This window comes from Apodemus sylvaticus, chromosome 1, assembly GCF_947179515.1.
Source record: "Apodemus sylvaticus chromosome 1, mApoSyl1.1, whole genome shotgun sequence".
Taxonomy (NCBI): Eukaryota; Metazoa; Chordata; class Mammalia; order Rodentia; family Muridae; genus Apodemus; species Apodemus sylvaticus.
The window spans coordinates 41,001,277-41,020,419 of NC_067472.1; the positions used below are offsets into that span (position 1 = coordinate 41,001,277).

At 38.6% G+C, this 19,143-nt stretch overlaps 1 protein-coding gene across 4 annotated transcripts in view; it reads left to right on the forward strand.

Moving 5' to 3' along the window:
- Positions 1 to 16,154, forward strand: part of Gda (guanine deaminase) — a 680,631-nt gene extending 664,477 nt beyond the window's left edge. For all 4 annotated transcript variants that reach the window (XM_052188366.1, XM_052188342.1, XM_052188349.1 and 1 more), the window contains 4 exons: positions 3,832 to 3,978; positions 9,801 to 9,931; positions 11,406 to 11,433; positions 12,184 to 16,154. In XM_052188366.1, the coding sequence (XP_052044326.1) occupies positions 3,832 to 3,978; positions 9,801 to 9,931; positions 11,406 to 11,433; positions 12,184 to 12,254 (377 nt within the window). In that variant the 3' untranslated portion in view covers positions 12,255 to 16,154. The remainder of the gene's footprint in view (positions 1 to 3,831; positions 3,979 to 9,800; positions 9,932 to 11,405; positions 11,434 to 12,183) is intronic.
- The last annotated feature ends 2,989 nt before the right edge of the window (positions 16,155 to 19,143 follow it).

The window sequence follows — 19,143 nt, forward strand, 5'->3', positions numbered from 1 at the left end:
TGAATGTTTTTTTCTACTCTTATGTTTAGCACCTTTATTTTGGTCATAAAAAGGAAATATGAGACAAAATAGTTGAACAGTTAATGTGCATTATTCCCAGATTATTATTATTATAGTCTTATTCAATACTTTAGTGAAAGCAGCTGAATTTTTTTTTGTTTTTTTACTGTTCAGCTATCATTTCTCTTAATTCCCAAATTAAAAGTGTTTCCTCAGTTTTACTGAGTCACTGAAGATCCAGAAAGGGTTCTGGCTCACCCATTAGTCTATAGCTAAGAGTACAGTGTTCTCTGTACAGCTAAGAGAACACCACCAGTGTTCAAAGTCAGATCTGTCTTATCTGGAGCACTGATCATGCCAAGTAACTTAGACTTTCATGCAGGGAGTAGAACAGGAAGAATTAAAACCAAATGAGTCAATAAATAAATAATTAAATATAATTCATCGGCGTCCTAAAACAATCTAATATATGCTCAGCATACATTAGAAGTCTATCTTCAAGAGGAGCTATGTGAGCAAATGGTGCTTTCAACTTTACAAGGGGCCTTAAGAGAAATTGTTTTCCAGACTGGACCATGTTAGGATTATCTTGTGTTCTTTAATACAGTGTGATTGACTGGTTAAAGACTTCAAAATCTCGGACAACGGGATAAAGTCTGAGAGTTCTGTTGCATACTTTGGAAACTATAACTAATAATGTGCTATGCATTTAAGACATGCTAAGAGGACATTTTCAGTGGTCTCATGGGGGGAAACAACCAACATATATGTTAAATAGCCTGGATGAGCCACTCCATGATGATCCAGACATCAAAATGGTGTAGGAAAGGCTAAGATGGCAGAATATTGGCCTAGCATACCTGAGGCCCCAATTTTCAATCATATCACTGAAAAACAAAACAAAAATCCAGTGTCATATTGTATACCATAAGTGCATACTTAAAAAAATGTGTATGTGTGTTTTACTTGCATGTATGTCTCTACACCATGTGTAAGCTTGCTACCCATGTAGGCTAGAAGATGGTACTGGATGTCCTGGAACTGGAATTACGAATGTAAGCCATCCTGTGGGTCCTGGGATTTGAACCCAGGTCCTTTGGAATTGCAGCCAGTGCTATCAACCACTGAGTTATCTCTCTAGCCCCATGTGTACAATTTTTGACCACCAACTTTAAAAATAATTGTAAAAGACAAGATTCTTCCTCACTGAGTCTGACACAGCGGCTTCACAAAGGGAACCTGAAACATCTGTCTAACAAAAAGTCTCCAAGATAAACTTGACCAAAAATTTGTATTTGAGAGTCTCTATTGTTAGAGGTTATAGGAATTCCCACATTACCACTAGCTAGCGTGGCATGATGCATTGGTTGAATAGCACGTTACCTTGTCCATGGACTTTGATATTTTTGACTCTAAAATGGAGTTGATAGCAGATGCCTTATGTGTTTATGTTGAAGATTGTTTAATCAATGTTGTGTTGTTATTGCAATGATTTTTGGTATGATACAACACTGGTTTATGACAATTGGATATTCAGAGTTGTTTTTTATTTTATTATTAATTCTTTTTTAAATTAACATAATTATGCACAAAAAGGCTTACTGGATTCTTGTTATTTACTTATGTGTGTCCAAGTGTTTGTGCTTATATGATGTATGTGTGTATGTGTGTGTGTGTTGTACATACATGTGTTCACTTATCTATACAGAGACCAGAGGTCAACCTCAAGTATCATTCCTTAGGTGCTGTTACAGGATCATTGAATGGAACCTGATGCTTACTAATTAAGCTACAGGAATGTCCAGAAAGCTTCAGGGATCTGTGTGTTTCTGCCTTCCCAGTGTGCCGAAACACCTAGCCTTTTACATATGAATTGGGGATAAAACTCGGGCTCTCATGCTTGCATTAGCAAGTACTTTAATGGGTGAGCTATCGCCACAGCCTTGATTATTTCATAGTAATAGACACTAATAAGTTAAGTAGCTGCAATAAAACTTTTCAGTGTACCAGATGATCCCCTAGCAAGACTGATCTGGATAAAGAAAATTACTTCATAAAAAAAATCAAAACAAAACAAAAATCTTCATATAATTTTACTTAAGGCATACATGACAGTTGAACATAAAATTGGGCTGTAATCCAGAATTGGTACTAAATAGCCAATTATGTTTGATCTTTGCAATATTTATAGGTACTAGTAATCATACACATCTACCAGAAATAACAGGAACATTTAAACTATGATGGTTATTTGATTAGCTATGAAATGTATTCTGTAATAAAACATGCTATTTTACTTGAGATTGTATCAATCACTTAATGGCATGCATTTGTTCCTGCCAAAGGCAGTGTTTCAGTTAATTATCCTTAGGGACTTAATCAAAGTCACCAAAACTCTCATTTCTCATTTAGTGATCCCAACTAGAATGGAAAGCTTTCTGTATCAGCTTTGATTATTTATTGTACTAAGTTTCCAAACCATATGTCCATTCTAAAGCTTCCTGAAGAATTATTGTTTAAAAAATTGGCTTTTTAGGGCTGGTGAGATGGTTCAGTGATTAAGAGCACTGACGGTTCTTCTGAAGGTCCTGAGTTCAAATCCCAGCAACCACATGGTGGCTCACAACCATCCATAATGAGATCTGATGCCCTATTCTAGTTTGTCTGAAGACAGCTACGGTGTACTTACATATAATAAATAAGTAAATCTTTAAAAAAAAACAAAAACAAATCACCAAGTCAAAAAATGTCTTTTTAATTTTCTAAAGTTTTCATCTGGAGTGAAATAATACTAAGACATTTTCTTAATGTATCCAACTGTAAGTTTATGTTAAATCACATTATAACTGTTTCAAAGCTATTCCCCTTCTTTGAACAATTTCCATGAGTGTTCAAGAAATAGGTATATTTCTTTTTATTAGCCATGTGGCTATCGTAGTGGGTTGAGTTGTAACCCTCAAAAGATGTCTACTAAACCTATGACTATGACAATATTAGGAATATGGGTTTTTGTAGATAGAATTAAGGTAAAGGTGGCAAAATGAACTCATTCTGAACTGGGGCAGCTCCTAAGTTCCATGATTCATGCTTAAAAGGGACAGAAAAGGAAAGCCACAAAGACCCAAGGGAAGAAGGTTATGTGAATGTGGACAGAGACTAGAGCTATTGCCATAAGCCAGGATCTCCACGAGCCATGAGAAGCGGGAGGAACAGAGGAGGATCCTTTCTGGCCTTTGGAAGGACTGAGATCCTCGCTGACACTTATAGTGGTGCTGAGGTCTAAACCCTTGCCCTTGTACCATCTCAACACACTCTGCCACCAAACTGACTTCTGGCCTCCAAAACTAACTGTGAGAGAAGGAATTTCTGTTGTCTTAAGTCTCAAGACTTGTGATGGTTTGAACAATCCTAGAAGTTAATTTTGGGATACATTTGACTTTAATGACAGGTGGTTTTTTCAAAACCATTAATAAGCAAAATATTAAGTTTTGATATGCAAAGTAATAAGTAACATTCTGATATGTGTGTAATTTTGATATGTGCACCGCCTTTATGTTGTTCTCATTTGTCCCCCCAACCCCTGTCTCTTGCCCAATTCTGTCTCATCCCTTTCCTTCCACTATATGGTGTCCTTTTCTGCTTTTATGCAAGTGATAAAATTTTAATTCATTTAAATGTTGGTTTACAGTTAACATGTTTACAGATGAGAACCTTTTAGATAAACCATGTCATTAAAACCAGAGTGGTGGTCAGAGGGTGGGGGGCATCTATACTCGTTATCCTGTCGACCCTAATAAAGTTACCCTCTGGACTTTGTCTTCCCTACCATAGATGTGGCTGGTGGTTACTCCTATTCCATGCTCGATGCCATCAGAAGAGCAGTGATGGTTTCCAATATCCTCTTAATTAATAAGGTGAATGAGAAAAGCCTCACCCTGAAAGAAGTCTTCAGACTAGCTACACTTGGAGGAAGCCAAGGTAATGACTAGCTTCATCCTCTCTCACACCACATATAGCCAGGTCAATCTGTGTCTTTGGCTATAACGTGGAGGTGCACCTTAGTGACCGAGGCAAATCACAACCCATGTATGCCATATCACATACTCAAATCACAGCCATGGCGTGGAGCAACCTTTCTTTCAATGAATTCAGTCTTTGGTGGATAACGGTTTAATTAATATTGTCATAGTGATTCTTTTAGTGAATATTCACATTAGCCATATGCATACAAGTTAAGATGATTTATTCTTCCATTGAGTCAAGTACTGTCTTTTCCTGAATGCTAATGCCATCAATAAAAGTGATTGCCAAGATAACTGTATTCTTTCCATGGGCCAGTATGGTGAATGCCCTGTATGAGCGCTGCCTTTCAGTCCTCACTGCCACTGTCACTAATGTCATTTACAGAAAAGGAACCCTGGTAACACACAGCTGTCAAGGTGCTGGATGCCCCATCTTGCATTCGGGAAAGCACTGATCTGAATGCGGAGTCCATCATGCTGTCTTCCCATATAAATTCCTGCCTAATCCGTGTACTGACTACTCAAACTTCTTTAAATAGAGAAAGAAATAACAGTGTCATTGGTTGACAGTTGTCATTCATCACCTTTCCTTAGCTCTCATGTGTGACTGCAGTTGAAATTATCACTTTGGTTTGTTCTAGAAATATGATAAAATGAAAGTAGCTGCAAACCACTGGAAGCACTAAAGCAACTAAATATACATATACACATCTAGGTACATTCATGATATATACCCTAAATCAAAAGTGGAAGACCAGGAATATTGTCTTTGCATATTTTAGAATATCATGAGCACCAAAAGAACATTTCTTTTTTTAAATTAGCTATTTTTGTTATTTACATTTCAAATGTTATCTTCTTTCCACCTTTCTGCTCTGAAAACCCCTATCCCATCCACCTTCCCACCTGTTCACCAACCCACCCACTCCCGCTTCTCTGACCTGGCATTCCCCTACACTAGGGCAATGAGACTTCACAGGTCCAAGGTCTCTCCTCCCTTTGACGTCTGACAAGGCCATCCTCTGCTACTCATGCAGCTGGAGCCATGGGTCCCTCCATGTGTACTCTTTAGTTGGTGGTTAAGTCCCTGAGAGCTCTGGGTGTACTGGTTGGTTCATATTGTTGTTCCTCCTATGGGGCTACAAACCCTTTCAGCTTCTAGGGTCCTTTCATTGGGGACCCTGTACTCAGTTCAGTGGTTGGCTGAGAGTATCCACCTCTGTATTTGTCAGGCACTAACGGCCTCTCAGCTATATCAGGCTCCTGTCAGCCAGCACTTCTTGGTATCCACAATAGTGTCTGAGTTTGGTAACCGTATATGGGATGGATCCCCCAGTGGGGCTTTGGATGGTCTTTTCTTCAGTGTCTGTTCCATGCTATGTCTCTGTATTTCCTCCAGTGGGTATTTTGTGCTCCTTCTAAGAAGGACCAAAGTATCCAAAGAAGTTCTTGAGCTTCATATGGCCTGTGAATTGTGTCTTGGGTATTCCATGCTTCTGGGCTAATATCAACTTATCAGAGAGTACATATCATGTGTGTTCTTTTGCAATTGAGTTACCTCACTTAGGATGATATTTTCTATCTCAATCCATTTGCCTAAGAATTTCATGAATTCGTTGTTTTTAATAGCCGAGTAGTACTCCATTGTGTAAATGTACCACATTTTCTGTATCCATTTCTCTGTTGAGGGACATCTGGGTTCTTTCTAGCTTCTGGCTATTATAACTAATGCTGCTATGAGCATAGTGGAGCATGTGTCCTTATTACATGTTGGAGGATCTTCTGGGTATATGCCCAGGAATGACATAGATGGGTCGTCTGGTAGTACTATGTCCAATTTTCTGATGAAGTACCAAACTGATTTCCAGAGTAGTTTTTCCAACTTGCAATCCCACCAGCAATTGAGGAGTGCTCCTCTTTCTCCACATCCTTGCCAGCATCTTCTGTTACCTGAGATTTTGATCTTAGTCATTCTGACTTGTGTGAGGTGGAATCTCAAGGTTGTTTTGATTTGCATTTCCCTGATGACTAAGGATGTTGAACATTTTTCTAGGTACTTCTCAATCATTGGGTATTCCACAGTTGAGAATGCTTTGTCTAGCTCTGTACCTCATTTTTAATACAGTGATTTGGTTCTCTGGAGTCTAACTTCTTAAGGTTTTTTTTTTGTTTGTTTGTTTTTGTTGTTTTGGTTTTTTTTAGCATATATTAGGTATTAGTCCTCTATTGGATGTAGGATTGGTAAAGATCTTGTTGGTTGCCATTTTGTCCTATTGACATTGTCTTTTGCCTTACAGAAGCTTTGCAATCTTATGAGGTCCCATTTGTCAATTCTTGATCTTAGAGCATAAGCTATTGGTGTTCTGTTCAGGAAATTTCCCCCTGTGCCCATGTGCTCAAGGCTCTTCCCCACTTTCTCCTCTATAAGTGTCAGTGTATCTGGTTTTATGTAGAGGCCCTTGATTGACTTGGACTTGACTTTAAGAGTAATAAAAGGATGGATTTGCCTTCTTCTACATGCTAACTGCCAGTTGAACTAGCACCATTTGTTGAAAATGCTGTTTTTTTTCTACTGGGTGGTTTTAGCTCCTTTGTCAAAGATCAAGTGACCATAGGTGTCTGAGTACTATTCTGGGTCTTCAATTCTATTCCATTGATCTTCCTGCCTGTCACTGTACCAATACCATGCAGTTTTTATCACGACTGCTCTGTAAGCTTGAAGTCAGGGATGGTGATTCTGCCAGAAGTTCTTTTATTGTTTAGAATAATTTTCACTCTCCTTGGGTTTTTGTTATTACAGATGAATTTGCAAATTGCTCCTTCTAGCTCTATGAAGAATGAGTTGGAATTTTGATGGGGATTGTATTCAATCTGTAGATTGCTTTCAGCAAGGTAGCCATTTTTACTATATTAATCCTGCCAATTCATGAGCATGGGAGATCTTTACATCTTCTGAAATCTTTGATTTCTTTCTTCAGAGATCTTGCCATACAGATCTTTCACTTGTTTAGTCAGAGTCACACCAAGGTATTTTATATTATTTGTGACTATTGTGAAGGGAGTTGCTTCTCTAATTTCTTTCTCAGCCCTTTTATCCTTTGAGTAGAGGAAGGCCACTGATTTGTTTGAGTTAACTTTATATCCAGCCACTTTGCTGAAGTTGTTTATCAGGTTTAGTAGTTCTTTAGTGGAATTTTGGGGGTCACTTAATATATTATCATATCATCTGCAATTAGTGACATTTTGACTTCTTCCTTTCTAATTTGTATCTTTTTGACCTCTTTTTGTTGTCTAATTGCTCTGGCTAGGACTTTGAATACTATAGTGAATAGGTATGGAGAGAGTGGACAGCCTTGTCTGGTCCCTGATCCAAAAGAACATTTCAAGGGAGAGAAATCATTGTTACATTCTTTCATTTTTTTTCCTTGACTGTCTATTTCATTTCTAAAAGTCTTGAGTGTGACCCCGCCCCTGCAGCACCTTACATACATTATATATTTTAGCTCTGTGATCTGCTACCCACCCGCTGATGAAAACAGATTGAACTGAAGCTGTGTTTTTCAGTCTAGGCTCTGTGTTCACTCTGCTAGGTTGCTGGTTCTGATCAAAGCACTGTGGGAACTTGCCAGAGCATTTCCCCAGAGTGTAGCTTTAAATAACTGTTGTTTTGGCAACTGGTTACTGTTAGGGACTTCCTTCTTCTGGCTATGTTTGTAGTACAGCCTGAGTGAAGCGGGTTAAGTCATTCCTGTATAAAGGGTGACACTTCCCAGCTCTGCTACAACCTTTACATTCATTTTCTGTTAGGCAACTCCACACAGCCAGCATTCCTCAAGTAGCAAGTGACTGCATTTCCTGAAGCCATCTGAGTTACTGACCAGCGCGGTTGGGTTTATGGAAAGATCTAGATTTACATCCATTTGCAAGTTCACTAAAAGCTGTCATCTGTTTTTTCATATAGCTCATCTCTTGAGTTCTCTGTTTTCTGATGAATAGCCCACTTAGTTTAGATATCCTCAGACCCTCTGGACCTCACAATTGTGTCAGCTCCTCTGGCCTACTAAGCACACACAATTTCACATTACATACTGTCACTGAAAGCTCATAGTGTAAACCAGGTGGTGGTGGCTCACACCTTTAATCTCAGCACTCAGAGAGGCAGAGGAAGGCAGATCTCTGAGTTCAAAACCAGTTTGGTTTACAGATCGAGCTCTAGGACAGCCAAGACTACATAGAAAACCCTGTCTCAAACAAACAAACAAACAAACAAACAAACGAACAAAAAACCAAACAAGCAAATAAGTAAAACCTGTCAAAGTGCAGTGCTGCTTCTTGGTCAAGGCAAAAAGTAGCATGAAACCAGTAAAAATAAAGTGTCCAAGTTTTGGTTCACACCAGGCTCTCCCAGATGTCACCTTGCTGCTTTTAACAGCAAGTTATTATTTCCACACCCTTCTCCAACTATGAGATATCTTTAGGTTAAAAAGTCCTTTCTTTACAGACAGAGAAAAATAGTCTCTAAGTAATAATTTAAGAACAAGTATGATTTCAATTTGCTGTTCTGACAATTGCCATGTTATTGGGATGTCTGTGTGCAGAAATATCCCATGTATACTGTGCCATATGAGAAAAACAAAGAAAAATCTACCCAATACTTCCCCATCATAAAATACACTAGAAGTCACAAAATGCAGCAGACATAAATCTTGGAATAGATAGTGCACCGTAAATGTGGTCCCAGTGCACCCCATGCTCAGAATGCAGGCTTTAAGGAGCTGCTAATCAAACAGCATCATTGGCAACAAAACTAGACACCTGCAGCTCTTTAATAATTATAAAAATGAGACATGTTCTTTCTTGGCATCCAGAAACCATGAATATGAATTACAGCTGTAAGCTTAGAGACGACAGTAGACATTTATTGGCCTGTGGCCTATGAAACGATTCTTCTTGGACAACCATAGTGCCTTTCAAATTACAAAGGAACTGGGATTCTTGAGCTGCAGGGTCTCTGAACTTTGAAGTGAATTTTTTTTCCATTCAAAAGATTTAAACTAAAAAATTCTTGATGGATCTACCTATATTGAAAATTTTGCTGCTGGACAGTGGTGGTGCATGCCTGTAATCCCAGCACTCGGGAGGCAGAGGCAGGCGGATTTCTGAGTTTGAGGCAAGCCTGGTCTACAGAGTGAGTTCCAGGACAGCCAAGGCTATACAGAGAAACCCTGTCTTGAAAAACCAAAAAAAAAGAAAGAAAGAAAGAAAGAAAGAAAGAAAGAAAGAAAGAAAGAAAGAAAGAAAGAAAGAAAGAAAAGAAAAGAAAAGAAAATTTTGCTGCTGCTGAGTGCTGTTTTGTTTTTTGTTTTTTTCAAATATGAGGTTCAGTTTACTGCAATAAAAATAAATATGACCAACTATTTCATGGAACAAAGGGGTAAAACTAGAAATGTTGGGGAGAAGGGGAAGGGATGAAGTAGGTAGTTTGTGTTGTCAAGCTTGCTTCTTTAGAGGTTCTGTGGAGCGCACTGACAGGGCTGAAGAGGAGACCTCATCAGAACTATGACATGGCAATGAACTGAGTTATTTGCCTTCCTGTTCTCCATTGTCTATGTGTAGATCTTGTGTCCTGTTGGGAGGGGGGTACTTTTCTGCTTCACGAGTAAGGTGCTGATTTGGGGGGGGTCTAGTTATACGTTGGCAGAGTATGTCCGTGGAAACAGGGACACGGGACTGATTCTATGGTAATTCTGACTGATGTCCACTCGTGTCCATTTGTAGCCTTGGGACTTGATAGTGAGATTGGAAACTTTGAAGTCGGCAAGGAATTTGATGCCCTCTTGATCAACCCCAGGGCATCCGACTCTCCCATTGATCTGTTTTATGGGGATTTTGTTGGTGATATTTCTGAGGTAAGTAAAAGTTAAACAAAATGTCTTTTTTAGGGGGAAGGGAATTATTTTTAAACCAACCACTCTTAGTAAGATGTATTCATTTTTTTATGAGAAATTAATCCTTGGATTTTGTTGTTGATTGTTTTGTTGTTTTTATATCATTTTTAAAAAAACCATTTATTTATTTTTATGTATATGTGAGTACACTGTAGCTGTCTTCAGACACACCAGAAGAGGGTATAGAATCCTGTTACAGATGTTTGTGAGACACCATGTGGTTGCTGGGAGTCAAACTCACTGCCTCTGGAAGAGCAGTCAGTGCTCTTAACTGTGGGGCCATCTCTCCAGCCCTGGTTTTAAATCTTTTTGGCTTAGAATTTTTTGATTGTTTTTTGTTTTTTTTAGACAAGGTCTGACTATGTGACCAGATTATTTGAGGTTTGTACCATTTGTTGTTTCAGGGGAGACAAACGGTCTATCCCTCTGTTCCTTCAGCTTCAAACTGGTAATCCCTATTAACCAGGGCAAAGCGTGTAGATAGAAGTTTTCTATAATACGAGAAATCATAAATGAAGTAAGATTCCAGCAAGCCTGAGTGTTCCTCTGCCGCATGTGACGGAGAACAGAGAGCTGTGGAGAAATGGTTTGATATAAGGATTTTAAATTGGGAATCTTAGCAAGATCTCAAGTGTAAAGCAAAGACAGGATGATCCTGGGATAGGGACAGCACCATCTCACCCACTTGCTCTCACAAGCCCACAGGAGCATCCTAGGATTAGGTTCAGGGAAAGGCCAGAAACTCCCCCTAGGTTTTAGGACCTGCTGCCTGAGAGAAGGAAACCGTCAAATGTCCTTCCTGTTTTTGGCTGTAGGAGAGCACCTTCAAGCATGATTGTTTCTCTGGTTTTCATTCTTTTGCTTTTCATTCTTAGAGTAAATTTCTGAGAAATATGCTTTGTCTCATTATTTTCATCCCTTTTCTTCTATAATACACCTTTTGACACATTGGCATCATTTTTTTGTAATGAGTTCTTTGCTTCATGTAATACTTTATCCTCTGACAATTTTAAGGAGGTCTGTCAAGAACATTTCCAGGAATAAGCAGGGTATGGTAGCACACTCTTTTAATCTCAGCACTGTGGAGGCAAAGACAGGCAGATCTAAGTTTGAAGCCAGCCTGCTCTACTTAGCAGGTTTCAGAACTGTGTAGAGAGCTCCCTTTTCAAAAACCAATAAACAAACAAACAAACAGACTCCAACAATAGGTAAGCCCTTTTTAATAGCTAGTAGACTGTGATTTTTGTTTGCTTGTTCTGCGCTTAGGTATTCATTTATTCATTTGTTTAAATAAGACCATCCTTTATTAAAATGTAAATTTTATCACTGAGAAATAAATTTCAATTTCTGGACTTTGCCAACAGCATTCATCCATAAATTTTATTTCTAATTGTACAAAGTAATATTTCTCACCACCTCTATTTTCTATTTTTAGGCTGTTATCCAGAAGTTCCTCTATCTAGGTAAGTATATTTATACTTCTGGGCTAAATATAGTGTTTTCTTTTTTCAAGACTCTTTGTGGTACACATTAAACTCTTTGCATGTTAATTTGCATTAACTCATTTTACAAAGACAGTTCTCAGCACTGAGCTTGTGAGCTATGGCAAAGTGCCTTATAATTCCAAGAACATTTAAATCTTGAGCTGGGATGTAGAGGGAGAGAGTTTGATGTCAAGTCCTCTTGTGTTCCTCTTGTGCCCCTCAACCTCCTTATCCGGGGACAGAACTGAAGTCACATTCAGAGTTTCATTTCCTGAGATGTAATTGAATCTACTCTGCCTCCCTTCCTATTCTTGTTGAGTGAGCTCCATGCTGGGCTGGTAAGGTTTTCGAGGGCCTGTCTGCAGGCTGCTCATCTCAGTATGTTGGCCATGACTCTGGGAGTGAAGACAGTATATAGTATGCCCTTTCACCTGGGCCTGAGAACGTTGGCCAACCCCTTCAGCAGAAAGGTCAGAGATGGGAGATTATTGAGTTACCTACAACTTTCACCTCAGCTACAAAGTGGAGATGCCAATCTTCAACAGGCTAGGATGTCTTGATCAAGTCATCTCAACGGGACTCCAAATGATCTGGGAGAAATAAACTTTCTACTTTTGGGGGCTTGTGTTTCTTCTTTTAAAAGTGTTTTTATTTAAAATCTAAAGGAAACTAAGGCAATCGCTGATCCCCTAAAGCATAGTCTGAATGATTCTTTGGTTTTAATTTTAGGAGATGACCGAAATATTGAGGAGGTTTATGTGGGTGGAAAGCAGGTCGTTCCGTTCTCCAGCTCGGTGTAAGGCTCTTGGATAACCATGACACTCTCCTGGGAGAACGTGATTCTGCAATCTTCCTTGTGCCCAGGGACCAATCAGAAAGTATATTTAAAAAAAAAAAAGTACAGTGTTCTTTGGATGACTTCTGTTCCTATGTCTCCTTCCAGCGCCCACTGGGTAAATTGTTAGAAGGGAGGGCACTGCTTCTCCACTCTGGTCTGGGAGCATTCGTAATTTCATGACAGTGCCTCCCCTTGGGCCTGTTTAGATTTGCGATATGCTCACACAGAAGGCAGTGTTAACAGCTGGCAAAGTGCTTCTAATAGTGAAGGAAAAACTTTCCATATAGGGAAATACAGGGCAAGGAGATCTCCCTACGTGATTAGACACTGTGCTAATGATTGAGAAAATTAGGAAACTCCAGTTGAAAAAATCTCCAATGAGCAGATTTTTATGAGGGAACAAAAGACATTGGAAAATCATTAGTTGTGCTTGGAAAATAATTATTGAGAACATTCTCGTAAAAAAGAGAACTTATTGGATTAAAAACATGCCTCTCCGTGGACCTTGCCTGTGGAAATTTGCACTTTGTGAAATTTGCATTTCAGGGTGTGTTATTGTTATGCTTTCCCTTCTTGGGATGAATGTCAGAACCTGAATGCCATGCGCTTTTCAAATATAGTTCTATGCTTCAAAGTGTTTGACAGAAGTTGAGTATTAAAGATGTAAAGTCTCTTAGGGATAGTATTCGCATAGCCACAGAAATAGTTGTGTTTTCGTGTACTTCAAAGTCATCTTGATTCCTGGCTGTGAGGTGTTCCAGTCGCTTCTATTTTATTAGAGTAAGAAACAAGCCCTGTGTGCATTGCTGCTCCGTAGCCTGGAGTCTTCATAAATCAGGGCAGTACTGTATTCCCTGGAGCTGTTAACACTAACAGGACAGGGTTCTTTGCAATGCTGAATCTACCCAATGCAGTGTGTTATCGTTGCTGTACAGTTCATCCTCCTGTCAATGTGCTAGAATTTAAAACCAAGTGCAAGTCCCTTAAAGAATTATGGATAAGGCTCTGTAAGGCTGGTATATTGAAGGAATTCTGTTTTGTTTTGTTTTGTTTTTTAATTTATCAAATTGTCTTTGTAATTCTTTAAGATTTTTCTGGCATTAGAATCTTAGAATAGTGAAATGGATATAGAAATCCCATTTAATGTTTATATTTCTAGGACTTACCTGTACTAGACATCAAGGAATATTAAACAAAAGAGGGTCTTTTAACTTTTCTAACTAATATAGTGTCCCTCCTCATACCAGAACTAAAAACAGGTCATAACCATGTGGCAGAATCTTAGGAAGCAGTGATGTGTATTCTACTCCTAAATACTATATTTTTTTCTTAATTTATTCCACCTCCTATAAACAAGCAAGGACCAGGGATGGGTTTATTAACATATCATTTCATTCTTAGGGTTTAGGTGAGTTTCCATTTTATCTTATAACAGAAAAAATGTTAGGCAATAGAGTTAGCTTTCACTTCTAAGAACACATAGCTCCTCTACTGTCCACGTTAACTCAGCAGTAACGTGTCCAGATCTATTTTGCTGGTTGAAGCACTTTTAGATCTGGTTGTATATGCATTACATCTAAAGATGGTACACATTTTAGGTCTTAGTTCATTTTATTTTAAAAAAAAAAACAGACAGAATTTGTTTTGTGGAATATAAGTGAGTAAGTCCAACTTCTGGTTTCAGTGTGGCTGTCCAGTGTTTCTAGCACATCAGAAATATCAGAATGATCTACCTAGTCTCCCTGCCCTGTTTCTCTCTGGAGCTGGCAAGTGGTTTGGGCTGTCTTTTGACTCTTGCCAAAGGGACTTAGTTTCAGGGTATCTAACTAGAGTGAGGCAGCTGAGGAACTTAGGTGTGTGTTGGGTAGACATCTGTCAGCCACCAGCTGCTTCCAGCCTTTGCAGACCCCACACTTGTCCTCTTTAAGGGTGTGCAGTTTGATGTTGAACATCAGCTTTCATTTAAACTTAAGACTCACACGCAGTAATATAAGTAAGTGTAATCCTGGAAGCAGGAATAACAGTGGTCCTATAACACGATTCTGTTAGCATTCAGATCAGTCCTGATAACGTGTTGCCAGCTGAATAACTTCTAATAAAAATAAGGTGTTGAAGTGTTTACATGTACTTTGAGTACTTTGATCTCCCTGCATCACTTATAACATTTGTGTTTAGTTCCCCAAGTGAAGTATTCATGAGTGTTACTTATGCTTGTTTGAGTGCCCCACACATGGGGCCAGACGTCCTGCACTTTGAAATGCTGCGTTCACATAATAATGTAGGTTGACTTTCCTCATTACGGATAGGCACTGCTCCAAGCCTATCCCAGTTGTCACTTTATGTTTGAACAGTTTGCTCTCTTTAGAAGAAAGGAAAAGAGAAACAGAGAGAGGGGAAGGAAGAGGGGAGGAAGGAAGAAGATTAAAACATTATCCTACCTACTCCATACCATTTGATTAATCTCTCTAGAGTTTTTGATGGACTTCATTGTAAAAGGTTAGAAGGCATAGAAAGTTACCATGTGTGTTATATTTATAGCATTCTTGCAGTCAAAACACAAAAGTAGACTAATCAAGTTGAATTTGATTTTCAAAGAAAAAGGGGGGAGTTTTCAGGGGAATTGAAAATAAGAGGTTAGAACCCAAGAGTTCATCCTAATGCAAAGGGCCAAAGAGGTTGGATTCCTCTATTGTATTATCATAGTGCCTCTTCACTTGCACTTTCAAGGACTTCACACTTCCAGAGGGTATGCCTGGAGGGGGCCTTTCTAAATTAATCCTGAGAACACCAAATTTCTTTTCTTCTTTAGTGAAAACAATTCAAGATAAATAAAAAGAAATTTTTAAAAAGCCCCTCTTCATTGCTTTGCTGATTTTGAGGTGTGCCCTCGAATGTTCCTGAAATCATACAGAGACAACATGACTGCCAGATCCTCTGGCAATGTGTTTAGAACACTTCACTTTCTACCAGATTATTTCTATTTTTATGATGTTTCACATCCGAAGCAGACATATGGAAAGCCTTCAAGGCATTCTGGAAAGCACATTGTATCAGTTCCATCAGTGTGTATATGTAGAAGATACCCAGAACCGGATGCTTCTGCAGCCTGGTGGACATCTTTTAACATTGCTTTTGCTGGATATCCAGATATTTGAAAAGACTTATCTTAACTGTTAACAAGTAGAATGAGACATATATTGTGGGCAATGACTTGAAATAATTCTTAAATTACAGGAACTCTATGATATAAAAAAAAAATTAAAGTCCAAAAAGAGATGTTTGCAATTTCTAATCTACTAACTGCTTCAGGTATGACTTTGCACAAAAAGCTTTATAATGTCTCCAGAGAAAGCTTAAAAACCTTTCTAAAGGTGTAGGAAGAGACAGACATGGGAGAGGTCACTGAGAGAAAACTCTTTATTTGTTACCATGCATGTTTTCAAGTCTACCCTGCCTTCCTGCCCATCTCCAGCACTAAACATGAGACATGGAGTGTTGAAGGGTTCCTTTGTGGACCTAGTCCAAATTTAGTGAAATGAAAAGCCAAGAAAGTCAATGTGGGAATTAAATGTAAATTCTGAGCAAGCATTTACCAGGTTACTTGAGTAACTGATCACTATGAACTACTGTTATTTGGCAGTGACTTATCTGTCTATTTCTTACCCAAAAAGCCCACCAGAAGGCATTCCTTATATTATTGTCAACCTCCTGATTGCTGTTCTTAAGAATAGATACATATATGTATATGTAGTCAAGGGGGACATCCTTCCCCTCGGTATCTGTATGATTTGCTTATTGTTAATGTACTGAGTGAGCTCCTTTGTGCATCAGAAAAATAAATAAATGAGATTTTGTGTTTCCATTGGTGTGTGTTGTGTCTGCTGTTTGCTTTGGTTGCAATTCATATCAGTTTGATGGAAGAAGGGTGAGTCTGATAATACATTTTTTCCTTTTTTATAATGGATTGTAAATGGACTATAATATTTAGCTGTGGTCAACATATATCTTCTGTCATATAATACTCACTATACACTGCTTTATAAATGAAGCTACTGCAATGGCTCCTCTAGACTGTCACCCTGTCTGGGTTGATTAGGGGAGTAGTAAAAACATGTTCTATCTTCATTCAATGAGCATATCAAATGATTCCCATGAAGAAGGAAGAAGAGGGCCCTGATCCTGGAAAGCCTTGATCCAGCATTGTAGGGGAGTACCAGGACAGAGAAAAGGGAGGGGGAAAGATAGGAGAATGGATGGAGAGAAGAGGACTAATGGGACATATGGGGAGGGGGGAACTGGGAAAGGGGAAAGCTTTTAGAATGTAAACAAAGAATATAGAAAATAAATTAAAAAAAAAAAAACATGTTCTAGTTGTAGCCTTGTTATATCATGAAAGGTGTGGCCTAATGAACAATTTAATCTACTAATGAATACAAATTTAGACTATCGTATTGGGGGGCATAGAAGAAGAGCAGGTGAGGTCTCATGGGAGAATTAGGTCACTAGAGGTATGTTATTAGGGGTCATTTCTTACCTTGGCCTCTTTCTGCTACTGTTCCATTCAGCTTCCTGTCTGCCATGAAGTAAATCGGTCTGTCATGCCCTCCTACTCATGATGAACAGATATCTCTGGTACCATGAGCAAAATAAGCCATTCTTCTATTAAACTGTTTATGTCTGCTAACATAGCTATCATCCTCATCCTTTTGGAATCAGATCACACTATGCTTTTGGTTTTGACATCACTGACTTTTCTTATTATTTAAAGCATATTTGTTTTTAATTTACGTGTATGTGCAAGTGCCTACTATGTGTACCATATGTATGCAGAGGCTTGTGAAGGGAAGAGGAAATGCCGTATCTCCTGAAACTAGAGCTATAGGTGGTTCTGAGATTCCTGATGTGGGTGTTAGGAACTGAACTCAGGTCATCTGCAAGAGCAGCAAGTGTTCTTAGTCCCTGAGCCATATCTCCAGCCCTATTTTTTCAAGTGTTAAAGCTATAACCCAGAGTAAAGAGATACAAGTCATATCAAGAATCAGTTCTTTGGGATGGATGTAGGAAAGGTAGATTAAAGGAGAAGTTGGTAGCTACAAGAACCTGCATTTTAAAGACCAGGAAGCTCTCAAATAACCTAATGATATATCTTGAAGCCTTAGAAAAACAAGAATAAAAAACATCTAAAACCATAGAAAGAAAAAATAATAAAGATCAGCTTTGAAGTTAATGAGTTAGTAACAACCACCATCACCACCACCACCACCACCACAACAACAACAACAAAAAGACAAAAATTCAACACAGAGGAAGAGTTGAGTTTTTAAATGGTGGAAGAAAAGAAAGAAAAAGAAAGAAAGAAAGAAAGAAAGAAAGAAAGAAAGGAAGGAAGGAAGGAAGGAAGGAAGGAAGGAAGGAAGGAAGGAAGGAAGGAAGAAAGAAAGAAAGAAAGAAAGAAAGAAAGAAAGAAAGAAAGAAAGAAAGAAAGAAAGAAAGAAAGAAAGAAAGAAAAAAAGGAAGGAAGGAAGGAAGGAAGGAAGGAAGGAAGAAAACTCTTAGCTAAGCCAACTTAAAAAAAGAACTAAATTATTAAAATTAGAGTTGAAATTAATCTATTACAGCAGACACCTTGAAAACAAGAGAATTGCTAGAGATCATTACATATTATCTTGAAAACTCACATTCTCATGAACTGGATAAATTTAGACAATATAGGCAAATTTCTAAACACATATGCTTATCATTTAAATAAAGAATATATTTTCTAATCTAAACAAACAGTTGAGATTGAACAAGAAGTCTCTCATCAGAGAAAAGCCCAGGACAAGACATATTTACAGATGAATTTTACCAGACACTTAAAGATCTATCAATAGTGCTCTTCATGAATGGCCCCTAGTTCTGGAAAGGCTCAATGCAGCAGTGTGGGGGAATACCAGAACAGGGAAGTGGGAAGGGGTGGATGGGGGAACAGGGGGAGGGAAGAGGGCTTATGGGACTTGCGGGTAGTGGGGATCAAGGAAAGGGGAAATCATTTGAAATATAAATAAAGAATATATGGAATTTAAAAAACAAGAATCAGGGGCTGGAGAGATGGCTCAGAGGTTAAGAGCACTGACTGCTCTTTCACAGGTCCTGAGTTCAAATCCCAGCAACCACACGGTAGCTCACAAACGTCCGTAATGAGATCTGACACCCTCTTCTGGTGTGTCTGAACACAGCTACAGTGTACTTACATATAATAATAAATCTTTAAAAAAAATAGTGCTCTTCATACTAATTTATAAAATAGAAATATAAGAATACAAAACTCATTTTATGAAGGAAGATGCACTGATATAAAGACCAGACAACAACAACAAAAAAGAAATATTAATTTACATAATGTACAAAGATACAAAAAATACTGCAAATTTAATTCAGCACATTAAAATCATGACTGAGTTGTCTCATTCTAGGGAAATAAGGATGATTTAGCAGCCATTAATCAATAAACATGTTAGATCACAGAGATACGGTCAAAACCAAAAGTCATGTTATCATCTCAATAGATACAGAAAAGCTTCTGGTCATATTGTCTCCCAGCACCTACTGTAATAAAGTTTCTTTATTTGACACACTGTATGGTTGTTTTGTCTTGCCTGACTCATGCTTGTACTAGAAACCACGGCCCACACTGGACTGGGTTTTGGCTGGCTAGTTTTATGTCAACTTAACTCGAAGCGTCATTTGTGAAGAGGGAAGCTCAAAGGAAAAACGCTCCGACCAGACCTGAGGGCGAGCTGTGCCTTGATACAGGAGTCTGGCTTCCTGTGGGCGGTGCCACCCCTGGGCGGGTGACTATAAGGTATATG